The following is a 14,518-nucleotide window of genomic DNA, read 5'->3' as shown; positions in this document are numbered from 1 at the left end:
TGCGTTCTCTCCAAAAGCTCAGATATGTGGACATCTGCCCATATATCCACAAAGGTACGCGTTTCTTCCTCGGCCCACGTTTGCCCCCTACTCATTTTTTGTACTCTGTAGTCTAGCCTACCACTGGTCTGAATGACTGAACGACTGTTGTAAGGTTCCCTTGACAACCGAAACAGTGTTTGCACTTTGCGGTGGAGTGTCAAGACTCTGTTTCCCATAATGCTCGACAAACGACGGAAGCTCCCGAGGTACAAAAAAGCAAAACTGTCAGATTAGGTCCGGTCTGCTTTCACACCTCCCAAAGGTCCGCACCAGAGTTCCTTTGGTCCGGACTGAGTCCGACCTTGTAGCTCGGTCTCGGTCCGCTTGTTTGGTCCGGACCAGAGTTCGGTGGTTTGTATTCAGACCAACCCAAAAGGTCCGGACCAAGGGAAATTTGGTTCGTTTAGTCGTTTGGTCCGGACCAAACAACGTAGGTGTGAATACGCCCTTAGACTATGTAGAGTATCTCCCATACAAGTCCCTGTGAATGAGTTACTCTAGTTAATACAGAAACAAAATTTTAGAATGAGCACATTAATATAAACTTTTCATTTGAATTACAGTGAGAACTATTGTCTGAGCCATGCTGTTATAAAAAATTAAATCAATGCCATCAGATTTGAGAATTTAACAGCACTGTGGTGTAAAGCATTTTACTGCATGCTGGACATTACCCCAGAGACTTCAATACATTCGGCACTTTCTGCTGAAAGTCCTTTCAATATATCAGATCCAATGATAATTTCATGACAAGCCCTCCATTTGCTGAAACAATAAGCTCCCTTGATAATATTTTAGCAATAAGCATTTTTAATATATGGATACAACAATATTTTTTTTTCCAAAGCATTACAATTATACCTGGGAATCATTAAACTGGAAAACATCCTTATAGGCCAAATAGACCAGGAAAGAGTTGACACCTGCACAAAGAAAACAGATACATGAATCAGATTTTACCAAAAACAGAGATAGATGAAACATGCTACTTCTAAATCTTTAGAAACTTACGAGATCTTGGAAAACACTAGTAATGAAATGGTAATAATAATTTAAGTGCATCAGTTAGTCATACTAGTGCATTGCCTTATAATCACATTGCATTATAATACTGTGCTTTGTTATCTATAACTTTATGCAATGTGATTTCTGTAAACCATATTCTGTAATTATATTACATTGCTCTACAACAGGGATGGGCAACTGGCGGCCCGCCTCCTTACTCAGTGCGGCCCGTAGATCATTTATTAATTATTATTAATTATCAGGAAAAAAAAATTAACCGCGGCCTTTTTTTTAACCGTTGTAATTACACTGTTGACCGATAGAGGGCGCTTCCTATAAGAGTTGCAATCAGATCCGTATTTTCAAGCAAAGCGCAATGAGAGGGGAATTTCATTTTGGAGACTGCTACCAGAGGCACGTTTTCCACTCCTCAGAGATTTTGCTGTCAATGGCCAGCATGTTTGGGAGCACTTACATTTGAGAGGGTAGCTTTTCAACAATGAAGCACATCAAGTCAAAAGAGAGGAACAGACTCACGGATGATACTCTTTCATTTGATGCAGATTGGATGCACAAAGATTGACATTATCCAGTCTATTGTACGCCAGCAGGCAAAACCACAAGTATCTCATTAAGTTGTACTTAATGTTGGGCTGCTGTTTTTTTTTTTTTTAAGTTTTGTGCCTCATTGAACGTGAGCACTTTGTTTCTTTTAAAACAAACTTGTTTGTCGTTTAACAAGACAAGAGCATCATGTTAAAAATGCATTTCAGTGTGGAAAATATTAAATAAATGTATGTTGGCTCAATAAACATAGACAAAAGAATATACAAATATTTTGTTCTTATTTAAAATTATTTTGTAACTTCTCTCATATCTGATTAGTTGAAGTGCGCGGCCATGTGGGCCTCTGATGGTGATGAAAAATTGTGGCCCTCTTTATCATGCAAGTTGCCCATCCCTGCTCTACAAGAAGACTGGTGGTTCTCTTGTGCAGTAGTGTTATTTTGGCTTCTGTTTTTTTTTTCCATATATGACAATTGTGAATGTGAGTGTGAATGGTTGTCTGTGTCTATGTGTCAGCCCTGTGATGACCTGGCGACTTGTCCAGGGTGTACCCCGCCTTTCGCCCGTAGTCAGCTGGGATAGGCTCCAGCTTGCCTGCGACCCTGTAGAAGGATAAAGCGGCTAGAGATAATGACATGAGATGACAATTGTATCTGTCAATTCAGTATGCTTTTTTTTTTTAAATAAAGAAAATAGTGTACACACAATTTTATATATTAAAATAAATAAATAAATGTGAAATGCCCAAACATCTTGTCCTCTGTTTGCGGCCTGCACTTTCTCTCTGAATTTTGTCGCAACGCCTGCCTTTCTCTCGACCATCGATGGGGTGCCATCTGTAGCCAAACTGACAGCACGGGACCAGTCCACTCCGACCTTGTCCAGCGCTCTAACGAGAGAGCTGAATATGCCATTCACTGTTGTAGTGTCCTTCATAGGCACCAACTCAAGGAACTCCTCAGTGACGGTCAAAGTCTCATCAACACCACGAATAAATATGCACAGTTGTGCAACATCTGTGACATCGGTGCTCTCATCAATTGCAACCGAAAATACAATAAATTACTTGATTTTGTCATTCATTTGGTTGCCCAAGTCTCGTGAGAGATCTTCAACCCTATCTGCAGTAGTGTTCCTCGATAGACTAATGTTGGCAAAGGCAGATTGCTTTTCAGGGCACACGACTTCTGCAGCCTTCAGCATGCATTTTTTCATGAGTTCACCATCAGAAAATGGCTTGGATGCTTGCACCAATTCGTTTGCAATAAGGTAGCTAGCTTTCACTGCTCCATCACTGACCTCACGGCTGCGAGTAAATGCAGACTGCTGTTTCTTCAGACCAGCTAACAATTTGTTTATCTTCTCTTTTCTTAACTGTCCATACAAATTGTGAAGTTTTTCCTTTACGATGAGTCTCATAGTGGTACCGAATATTATATTCTTTGAGCACTGGAACCTGTTGATTACATACCAAGCACACTGGTTTTGTATTCACCTCTGAATAAATACCCAGTCCATTTTTCCTGGAAAACTCTGCACTCTACGTCAACTTTTCTTCTTTTTGACAAAGACATTTTGGTAATGGGGGTATCACTCTTGATAGCAACTTAATAGTGGTGAGGCAAGACTGCCATTCATGGAATCAGACAGCATATCTGGGCACGTTGCTAAAATGTGCTGTTTATTTCCTGATCTCGTTATGTCAGTGCTGCTTTTTTTGGCTGCCCCTAGCGGCTGAATTGAGCATTTCGGTTATTTCTTTAAAAATTCATAAGTCGTCACAGGAATGGGCTAGATATTTACTTTCTCTCTCTCTTTTTTTTTTTTTTTACATCCTTAGAAATTCTCTCTCTACAAGTCTGGGGCCGGATTAAACCATCTAGCGGGCCGGATCCGGCCCGTGGGCCATATGTTTAACACCCCGGAGGTATACTGTATCCTTAACTCAGGTGCAATATATGTACTGTATATATGAATCATTGTATATAGAATCACTTCATTTTGCTTTTACTTCAAGTTATTGAACTTATTTAAAATTTATTTTATTTATTCTTTTTTCAGATGATTTTATCTTCTATTTTTAGATAAGTTTACTACTTCTCTGATTCAGGAGCTTGGTAGCAAAGTTGAATGTCCCTCCGGGGATTAATAAAGTAATTCTGATATTCCAGCTCTGGTTGATTACACTTAACCAAACAAAGTCGGCATATAGCCGCACCAACGTGTATTTTTACGCAGTGTGCCGGCATTCCACAACCAGAGGCACAACACACGTCAGAAATACAAAATACCCCGAGCATACTGGTGTTGCTTTCAAAACAAGAACGGTGGATGAACGCAGTGTTGGTGCTTTTATTAGCCATGCACATTTATACTACTCTTCAAATGCCAGCAAAGTTGCTGTGTAAACACATATGTTCTCAGAGAAAATGGAGAAGTAGGAAGCAATTTGAGGTAAAAAGGCATGTGGACCTTAGACACCATAAACAAACGCTTGAATTCACATTGATTTTAGAAAGAAGTCAAAACGTCACAACCCTGTTCCACAATGCCAGCTGTCCCTTTTACACAGATGCTGAACTTGCCTCCATTCCATTTCATTACAAGCATTTAGCAGACACACTTATCCAGAGCAACGTACAACATACCCAGAGCAGCCTAGGGAGCAGTTGGGGGTTAGGTGCCTTGCTCAAGGGCATTTCAGCCATTCCTGTTGGTCCAGGGAATTGAACCAGCAACCTTTTGGTCCCAAAGCTGCTTCTCTAACCATTAGGCCTTACTATCAATGGTTCCACATTCAGTTGTTTTATACAGACCTCGAGGCGAAATAAAAGGTGCGAGATTCCCACCTTGAACAGACTGTGTAAAAGGGGTTGGACATTCACCATCCACTTTATTAGGAACACCTGCACATTCATAGTCATTGAATCAGCCAATCATGTGGCAGCAATACAATGCATAAAATTTAGTAATAAAAAGCAGTGCATAAAGTGTAATACAGATACAGGTCAAGAGCGTCAGGTAATATTCACATCAAACAGAATGAAGTGTGATCTCTGTGAATTTGCTTGTGGCAATGGATATTACCAGCTGGGTGACTTCAAGTATTTTAGAAACTGCTGATCTCCTGGGATTTTCACTCACACACACGTCTCTAGAGTTTACACAAAATGGTTCAAAAAAAATTAAACAAAAAAATAAAAAGACATTACATGAGAAGCATTTCTGTGGGTGGAAATGCATTGCTGAGAGAAGTCAGAGGAAAATGCCCAGATTGGTTCAAGCTGCCAGGAAGGATATACTCAATCACTCTTTACAACCATGGTGAGCAGAAAAGCCTCTCAGCATGCCCAAAACATCAAATCTTTAGGTGGATAGGCAACAACAGTAAAAGACCATGTTGGGTACCACAGCCAAGAACAGGAATCTGAGGCTATCATGGGCACATGCTCACTGAAACTGTGCAGTTGAAGATAATTATTTAAATAAATAAATAGCTTAAAAAAAAAAAATCAATCCCCTGGTCTCTTTTTCAGTCTTCACCTGTCCAGTTTCCAAGAGTCTGTACCAAAGATAGCTTCAAATTCATGCTCTTCACTGACCGGAGTGGTCAGTGAAGAACCAGTGTGATCTTTTGCCACTGTTGCCCATCCACTTCAAGGTTTGTTGTGTGGTGCACTGAGATGCTTTTCTGCTCACCACAGTTATATAGAGTGCTTATTTGAGTTGCTATAGACTTTTTCCCAGCTCAAACCAGCCTGGTCATTCTCCTCTGATCTCTCTCAACAAAGCATTTCAGCATGCAGGATGTTTTTTTCATTTTTTGCACCCTTCTGTGTAAACTCTAGAGACTGTTGTGTGTGAAATTCCTAGGAGGAGAGGGCAGTTTCTAAACTACTCAAACCAGCCCCAACCAATAACCATGCCATGATAAAGTCACAGATCACATCTTTTCTTCATTCTGATGTGTGGTGAAGAGGACCTGAAGTTCTTCGCCTGTATTTGCATTATTTTCTTGCAGTGCGTTGCTGCCGCAAGGCTGGCTGATGAGATAACTGCATGAATGTGTGGGTGAACAGGTGTTCGTAACATATTGGATAGTGAGTATAATTATTATTTTTTTTTGAACCACAAGAGCCACTCAGCTGACACAAATATCCATTGGAGATGTGTATAAACTTATGTTAATAATCTATATCTACATTATAAACTTCATGAAATATATAACTAATAAAATAAGTAACATGCAATATAGTGAGAAACATTTATCAATGGAAGTCACAATTGTAAGCAATATGTTGTTTAGAAGGCTCAGAACTTGAGTTTTGGAATTGGGCACACTATTGACCATTGAGCTGGGGTTTTTTTTCATGCCGAACTGGCAACCCTACTACACTGGTAACAGAATTTCAGGAAGATAAAGATTTTCAGTGGGATAGCATGTAATGGAGTGTGAAATGTATACTAGTGTATGTAAATGTTACCATGGTCCTTCACCAGGGTCTCCATCTCCTGCTGCATGCCCTTGTGCCACTCAGTGAGGTCCACATGGAGTGAGTAATCACAGCATGACTTGCTCTCCGCCCATTCCCTCCACTGGTTAAATGCAGATATAAGGCTAACACCTGGCTCTGGAACCACATGGTCAACTGCAGTGCACACACACGCACAATGCTCCTTTTATTAATCATTATTTCAATTAATTTATTGAGATTGAGGGTGACGAAGCAAAAGTGTGAGAAAAGGCAAAACAGCAATACTATACAATATTAAATGGGGGTGAAACAGTACAACTCATTTTAAAAATATATATACACATACACGTAGTCGTCGACTTACAAACTATGCAACTTACAAGCGATCGACTTTACAACCGTCTGGTTATGACTGGCAAGTGTTTCCCAGCTGAGCTAGCTAAGCGTACGACAGTTTCCGCCCCAGCTCCAGGCACACGCGCAGTCTCACTCACGCTCCCTCGCGCACTCCGTCATATAGTTTCGGCCCCAGCTCCTGGTTTATGAAAATAGCAAATCCTCCCGCCAGCCCGAGCGCTGCAACAGCTGATGATGACGTAGACTACCCACAGCCAAGCACCAGTGATGCCAGCGGTCACTAAGTTTTGTATTTTGCTATGTTTTACATTTGTATTTTGGTATGTTTCAAACTAAAATGTTTATTTTTCACACCTGTATTTCGTATTTTTTGTTTTGCACAAATTAAACGAATTGCACTATATGCAGTGTAGTATGCAGTGTTTGACTTAAACCAAATAATGAGCCAAGGTAATGAAATAAGAAAAATGTTGATAAAATAAAGACTTTAAGATGATTACAATATCATTACACATCACAATATACTTACGTTCATTTAACATAGGCCGACTTACGACCAGATTGGTTTACGACCGGTCAGTCGTAACCAAACGCAGTTGCAAGTCGAGGACTACCTATATACACACACACGTACGTACGTACAAAAAAATATACACACTAATATATATATATATATATATATATATATATATATATATATATATATATATATATATATATTTTGTGTGTGTATTTTTATATATATATATATATATATATATATATATATATATATATATATATATATAAATATAAAAATATACACAATATATATATAAAAATATACACAATATATATATATATATATATATATATATATATATATATATATATAGTGTATACAGCTGGATAGTACAGTGGTAATGCTCACTGACTATGACGCAGGAGATCGGGGTTCGAATCCCGGTCGGGGCAAAACATCATCCAGTAAGGGTCCTTAGGCAAGACCCTTCATGATATATCAGCCTACCTCAGGAATGAGTGAAGACATAACTGATAGAGTCATACCGGCTCAGACGTCAGTTGCTAGGGAACCAGGGCAAACTGATGAGAAATGGGCTACTGGAACAAGACATCGATGGACGAGGACAGAAAATACGGAGTTGCTGGAATGCTACTATACAAGCAGTCCCAGAGAGAGGGGATACATGCAGCGAATGTGGGACCATTGGATACTTCGAAACCCACAATCAAGGCTAACAAAGAAACAGCTATTAGCCCAGTGTTCCAACATCCGTAATCGAAATCTACTATCACAACTAGAGATTAATGAAATGACCTAACAGCCTCAACACAAGAGCTGCTGGCCTGAGAAGGAAGATCGTGACCCAACTGGAAACCTGGAGCCCCCGACGAATACCGAAGCTGAGTTGCCAAGTACCTTCAGAAGATCTACTAGTAGATGTGAATGCTGCTGCTCTGAAGACAATCTCCACAAGAACCATCACTGAGACCAACAAGCTGATACACAGTACAGCAACAGTAATCATGGAGATGCTTGGACACAAGGTGGGCTCGGGACATAAACAGTATCCACCATGGAAGAGACGAACATGGTGAATAAAGGGGCACCCAGGAAGTACAACTCACTCTCCATACCAGAGGCACTCGAAACTGCCAAACAGCGACTAACAGCTCTGGCCACCCGGTTGAAGAGATACACCAAGGAGGGAGAGGCCAGGAGAATAAACAAGCTGTTCTCCACTGAACCAGCCAAGGTGTACTCTCAGTGGCAGGGGAACAACAACCGGTCAGACCCACCAAGAGCTGAGGTGGAAAAATACTGGAAAGACATATGGGAAAGAACGGCATCACACAACACCGATGCCCAATGGTTAGTGGACCTAAGAGCTGACCACAGCAACCTCCCAGAACAAGAACCAGTAACCATCTCAATGGCAGACGTCCAAGAAAGAGTGTCAAAGATGAAGAGCTGGACAGCACCAGGCCCCGATATGATCCATACATACTGGCTGAAGAAGCTAACTGCACTCCATGAATGCCTAGTAGCACAGATGAACCAGCTGCTGAGGGATGGAACCCACCCAGAATGGCTAACCCAAGGCAGGACAGTCCTAATCATGAAGGACCCCCAGAAGGGATCCATCCCATCCAACTACCGGCCAATTACCTGTCTCTGCACAACATGGAAGGCCCTGTCAGGCATCATTGCAGCAAAAATGAGTAAGCATGTGGCTCAATACATGAGCGAGGCACAGAAAGGGATTGGCAGTAACACCAGAGGAGCCAAGCACCAGCTACTGGTCGATAGAACAGTTGCCCGAGACTGTAAGAAGAGACAGACCAACCTGTGCACTGCCTGGATTGACTACAAGAAAGCCTACGACTCAATGCCACACACATGGATACTGGAATGTCTGGAACTGTATAAGATCAACAGGAACCTAAGGACCTTCATCCAGAACTCAATGGAAATGTGGAAGACAACCCTAGAGGCCAACTCAAAACCCATTGCCCAAGTCAACATCAAGTGCGGCATATACCAAGGAGATGCGCTATCACCACTGCTGTTCTGCATAGCCCTGAACCCCCCCAGTCGGATCATCACGAAGAGCGGCTACGGGTACCGATTCCGTAGTGGGGCAACAATCAGCCACCTGCTCTACATGGATGACATCAAGCTGTATGCCAGGAACGAGCGAGAAATAGACTCGCTGATCCACACCACCTGGATCTACAGCGATGACATAGGGATGTCATTCGGATTGGACAAGTGTGGCCGGATGGTCTCAAAGAGAGGCAAGATGATCCGGACTGAGGGGATTGACCTACCAGAGGGCAACATAGGTGATATCCAAGACAGCTACAAGTACCTTGGCATCCCACAGGCTAATGGAAACAATGAAGAAGCCACAAGGAAGTCAACCACAGCCAAATACCTCCAGAGAGTAAGGCAGGTCCTGAAAAGTCAGCTGAATGGTAAGAACAAGGTCCGAGCCATCAACATGTACGCACTACCAGTCATCAGATACCCCGCTGGCATCATAAACTGGCCAAAGGAGGAGATAGAAGCCACAGATATCAAGACGAGAAAGCTCCTCACCATGCATGGAGGGTTCCACCCCAAGTCCAGCACCCTGAGACTATACACTAAGCGGAAAGAGGGAGGCCGAGGGCTAGTGAGCATCAAGACCACGGTCCAGGATGAAACATCGAAAATCCGAGAATACATCAGAAAGATGGCCCCAAAGGATGAACTGCTAAGTGAATGTCTCAGGCAGCAGAACCCTGATGAGAGTGCAGAGGAGGAGGAGGAACAGACAACCTGGAGAGACAAACCCCTACATGGTATGTACCACCGTCAGATAGAGGAAGTGGCTGATATCAAGAAATCCTACCAGTGGCTGGATAATGCAGGACTGACAGACAGCACAGAGGCACTAATCATGGCAGCACAAGAACAGGCCATAAGCACAAGAGCCATAGAGGCCAGGATCTACCAGAGTAGATCAGACCCAAGATGCAGACTGTGCAAAGAAGCCCCTGAAACAGTCCAGCACATAGTAGCAGGGTGTAAGATGCTAGCTGGATCAGCGTACATGGAGAGGCACAACCAAGTGGCTGGGATAGTATACAGGAACATCTGCAACCAGTATGGAATAGAAGTACCCAAGTCCCAATGGGCCATACCACAGAAGGTGGCTGAGAACAACAGGGCCAAGGTTCTGTGGGACTTCAGCTTCCAGACTGACAAACAGATCCTGGCTAACCAACCGGACATAGTGGTGGTGGACAAAGAGCAGAAGAGGATGGTGGTGATAGATGTGGCGATCCCAGCTGACGCCAACATCAGGAAGAAGGAACATGAGAAACTTGAGAAGTATCAAGGGTTGAAAGAGCAGCTGGAACGGATGTGGAAGGTCAAGGGTTGCGTGGTCCCTGTGGTAGTGGGGGCACTTGGGGCAGTAACCCCCAAACTGGGAGAGTGGCTCCAGCAAATCCCAGGAACAACATCTGAAGCCTCAGTCCAGAAGAGTGCAGTCCTAGGAACATCGAAGATACTGCGCAGAACCCTCAAACTCCCAGGCCTCTGGTAGAGGACCCAAGCTTGAGGATGACATGGATACCACCCCCCCGCCGGGGGTGAGAAGGAGATTTTATTGTGTGTGTGTGTGATATATATATATATATACACACACACACATATATATTGTGTATATATATATATATATATATATATATACACACACACACATACACACACACATATATATACACACTATATATATATATATATATATATATATATATATATATATATATATATATATATGTGTGTGTGTGTGTGTGTGTATATATATATACACACACACATACACACACACACACACACCAGTAAATTTTGCTGCTGCGATCTGGTAGATCTGATTGGGTTAGGCCGCTGCAACATATCAGAGAGGTAATTGGGCCCTGTACCATTTAGAGATTTGTACACCAGCAGCAATACTTTAAAGTCAATTCTATAGCTTACTGGAAGCCAGTGAAGGGACCTTTTTTATATATATATATATATATATATATATATATATATATATATATATATATATATATATATAAACATACACACAGTGTGTGTATGTAATATTTTATATATTATATACACAAAAAAACACTTTTTTGTATATATATATATATATATATATATATATATATATATATATATATATATATATGTGTGTGTGTGTGTGTGTGTGTGTGTGTGTGTAAGTAGTGTTGAGGGGGCCAAGGAGGGAACAGGGCATAGTTGCCATGGAAACTTCATGTTACCTTGTTAAAGGCATACACTCACAATGTTTCATGTCAAATGACAAAAGATTGCCTAAGATATGATCTTGCATCCCGTCTGGCAGCTTTGCCATTGAATACAATCTCAGAACAAGAAATGGCAACATGTTCTGATGTCAGGATCACAAAACACCCGACTTGAAGACGAAAGAAACAAAGACTAATTATTAAAAACGTGTTTTTCCTTATTTCAGCCCCCTGAGCAGTCAAATGGGGCAATTGTTACTGGACTCTCTCACAGAGAAGTCCTCAGTCATTTCACCAAATCTGGTGTCGATGCAAAAAACATTACTGAGAAATAGCCTCATGTCCTGTTTGGTGGCTTCTCTGTCAAATACAATCACAGAACAGAGTATGGCAACATGTCCAGACTGCAGGATCTAAAAAGGTATGGCTTCAAATAAGAAGCATGATTTTAGGCCAAAGATATAAAAAAGTAATGACCTCCACCCCCCCCAAAAAAAAAAAAATTATAGTGCCCCCAAGTGGTAAAGTGGGGCAAATTTTTCCAGACTCCCTTTGGACAGTGTCTTGAGTCAGTCCAAAGTGTAGATACATAAAAGTGCTGCTGAGATATGGGTTAGTTTAGTGTGGTCCGTTTAGTGGCTTTGCCACCAGTTTTGACTGGCTATGATGGGCTAATGCTTTTGAGAATCAAAAATCCAAGCGATAACTTTTGTGAAGCTTTGCCTGAAGATCATTTGTTATACAAATTTGGTAAAAAGGTTTGACAGTTTGTCCATGGAGTAGCCAAAAAAAAAAAAAAAACCACAACACCTTATAAAATTGAAAATGCCAGATAATCCAACATAGCAGAAAGTGGCGTCACTGACTGCAGCCTCACTCAGCTTGACCCAATCCAGCATTAGCTCATTTTTGAAATTCCCTCATAGTTTTGAAAAAAAGGTGTTTTAATTTCCCCCCAACTTTGACCCACTGGTGGTGCTAGAGTTCTTGATGGGCAGATATGAAACTTTTTCTTCCATAGAATCAAGGCAGCAGGCCCAATTCATGTGCCAAATTTCACAACTTTTTACGATACAGTTCTAGGTAAATCACCTCACTTTCTGTTTGGAGACTTTGCTGTCAAATACAGTAAACTTCCACATATCCAGATCCCAGGGTAAAAAAAAAAACCCAAAAAAACCCACACATGATTTGAGACAAGGAAACCAATGGTCCCTCAATTTTCAAAACTGGGCATACGGTTCAAAAGTTACATTTATAAATGCACCTTTAAATTTGACCCACTGGTGGTGCTAGAGCACTCAAGGTGCAAACTTGTTGAAAAGAATCAGGGGCCTGTACCTAATCAATGTGCCAAATTTAAAACTTTTTTCCATATGGTTCTATAGACTGCCATAGACACCCTTGCCAGAAAATGATTAATAAGAAACGGTAGAAACCCAATGAGTGCTTACATAGATTCACTGCTTGGCCACCTAAAAGACTACAAAAGAAAAATGTGCCATCAGAGCACATCGTGAGATGATTTCCAAGTGTATAAAAACTTGCGTCTCTCCAAACAAGAATATAACTTGGATTTCTCATAACTGAAATGTAGAGATGATGTCATGGATATTTTAAAATAAACATTGCACTTGTCGTTATATCAGATCAAAATGTCATGGCCTAGCTGAACCCCTAAGCCATTGCTACATACTGAAAGAAACATGCAGTCACTTTTAGGCAGTCCATTTTTGCACATACTGATCATAGTGGTGCCCCCAGCGAGAGCAGCACGAGTGCCCTGGTAGAAATCATCAGCAGCTGCCATGCCCCGGTCAGGCATCTGGAAGCGGGTGTGCACATCAATACCACCAGGGATCAGCATCCTGCCATGGGCATCAATGGTCTTCACCCCACCGGGAACAATGAGGTTCTCCCCAATTTGCCTGAAGAGCCATGAAAAAGGAAGATAGAAAGAGGGTGCAAGAAATAAAGGGAGAATGGGGGTGGGTGGGGGTGGTTAACAAAAAATATAGAAGGAATACATTTTTTTTTTTTAAATAAGCTGTTTGGGTGTTGATATGCTAATAATCAGTGATAAGCATGCATGGCATTGTTTCAAGCATAACTGTTATTGTGCTGTCCATATTTACATAATTTCTTTTCAAAGAATATCTTGAATGTCAATAGTCAACCCTCTCCATCTGAAAGTGTTTCATCAACCTAGGCATGTTTATTGTGCTGTTGCATATATAACTTTGTGATGATTAACTTGTTTAAAAGTGATTTCTTAGTATGAAACATTTCCTTTCAGTCTTGCCTTAAGATGACCATGAGAAATGACAAAATAGATATATAGATAACATACTTAATAACACCATCCTCCATATAGATGTCAGAATGGAAGGACTGATCATCGTTCACAATCTTCGCCCCTTTTATAAGGAGACCATCACTCTGGAAGGAGAGAAAAGATGAAGAGGGTCATAAAACATTTCAGCTCATAATTGCAGTGATTGACAACAACTGTGTGCATCACATGCAAAGCATACTTTGGAACTTAACTACCACTAGAAGGAACAAGGAAACCGTTAAAGTTTCTTGACTAGCAACCAAAAAAAACCCCTCATCTCATTATCTCTAGCCGCTTTATCCTGTTCTACAGGGTCGCAGGCAAGCTGGAGCCTATCCCAGCTGACTATGGGCGAGAGGCGGGGTACACCCTGGACAAGTCGCCAGGTCATCACAGGGCTGACACAGACAACCATTCACACTCACATTTCACACCTACGGTCAATTTAGAGTCACCAGTTAACCTAACCTGCATGTCTTTGGACTGTGGGGGAAACCGGAGCACCTGGAGAAAACCCACGCGGACATGGGGAGAACATGCAAACTCCACACTGAAAGGCCCTCGCCGGCCATGGGGCTCGAACCCGGACCTTCTTGCTGTGAGGCGACAGTGCTAACCACTACACCACCGTGCCACCCGCAACAAAGAGGGTGTCCGAGTGATAGGCATGAAGTTGTGCGTACGCCCCACAGGTTGGATGTGAGAATGAAGAAAAAGGAGTCTTTCTGGGAAAAGATGGACAAAGTGGTAGAAAGTATACCGAGGGAGGAGCGCGTGCTGATAGGAGCAGATTTCAACGGACATGCTGGCGAGGGAAACAGAGGAGATGAGGACGTGATGGGCATATATGGTGTAAGAGAGAGAAATGTGGAAGGGCAAATAGTGGTTGATTCAAAGAGTGAATTTGGCAATAGTCAATACATAC

At 41.7% G+C, this 14,518-nt stretch overlaps 1 protein-coding gene across 1 annotated transcript in view; it reads right to left on the bottom strand.

The window, feature by feature from the left end:
* The window catches only part of LOC132892511 (dihydropyrimidinase-related protein 2-like), a 49,465-nt gene extending 35,822 nt beyond the window's left edge, over nucleotides 1-13,643 (bottom strand). Inside the window, exons 1-4 of the mRNA XM_060930792.1 lie at nucleotides 13,609-13,643; nucleotides 13,002-13,186; nucleotides 6,099-6,263; nucleotides 904-965 (exon numbers count right to left, since the gene is read on the bottom strand). Coding sequence (XP_060786775.1) covers nucleotides 904-965; nucleotides 6,099-6,263; nucleotides 13,002-13,186; nucleotides 13,609-13,628 — 432 coding nt within the window. The 5' untranslated portion in view covers nucleotides 13,629-13,643. The remainder of the gene's footprint in view (nucleotides 1-903; nucleotides 966-6,098; nucleotides 6,264-13,001; nucleotides 13,187-13,608) is intronic.
* Between the last annotated feature and the right edge of the window lie 875 nt (nucleotides 13,644-14,518).

This window comes from Neoarius graeffei, chromosome 10, assembly GCF_027579695.1.
Source record: "Neoarius graeffei isolate fNeoGra1 chromosome 10, fNeoGra1.pri, whole genome shotgun sequence".
Taxonomy (NCBI): domain Eukaryota; kingdom Metazoa; phylum Chordata; class Actinopteri; order Siluriformes; family Ariidae; genus Neoarius; species Neoarius graeffei.
The sequence above is the reverse complement of the archived record's forward strand: the minus strand, read 5'-3'. Positions and strand labels throughout refer to the sequence as shown.